The sequence below is a fragment of the Rhincodon typus genome, chromosome 47, assembly GCF_021869965.1.
Source record: "Rhincodon typus isolate 14 chromosome 47, sRhiTyp1.1, whole genome shotgun sequence".
NCBI lineage: Eukaryota > Metazoa > Chordata > Chondrichthyes > Orectolobiformes > Rhincodontidae > Rhincodon > Rhincodon typus.
The window spans coordinates 7057374-7057629 of NC_063378.1; the positions used below are offsets into that span (position 1 = coordinate 7057374).

The window sequence follows — 256 nt, forward strand, 5'->3', positions numbered from 1 at the left end:
GAGTTACCTGCATCTCCACGTAGGTGTGCGGGAGACTGTACTCCGGGGGGAGTTTACGGTCATTGTTGATCAGGTGGTCGAGCACGGCAGGACTCAAAATGGGCTGCAGGAGGAAAGGGGAAAAGAACGCAGTTAGACTCTGTCGCACTGCGCAAATACAACAGAGCAGAGAGTCAGGAGCCAACACCCAGAGAGGAGCCTGGGAGAGGGAGAGGGAGAGAGAGAGAGAGAAAGAAAGGTGGGGGGGTGAAGAGGG

General features: G+C 56.2%; 1 protein-coding gene across 1 annotated transcript in view; it reads right to left on the reverse strand.

Annotated features, from left to right (window-relative positions):
• The window catches only part of smg9 (SMG9 nonsense mediated mRNA decay factor), a 19405-nt gene that overhangs the window by 14407 nt on the left and 4742 nt on the right, over positions 1-256 (reverse strand). The window contains exon 3 of the mRNA XM_048620648.1: positions 8-103. Within this exon, the coding sequence (XP_048476605.1) occupies positions 8-103 (96 nt within the window). The remainder of the gene's footprint in view (positions 1-7; positions 104-256) is intronic.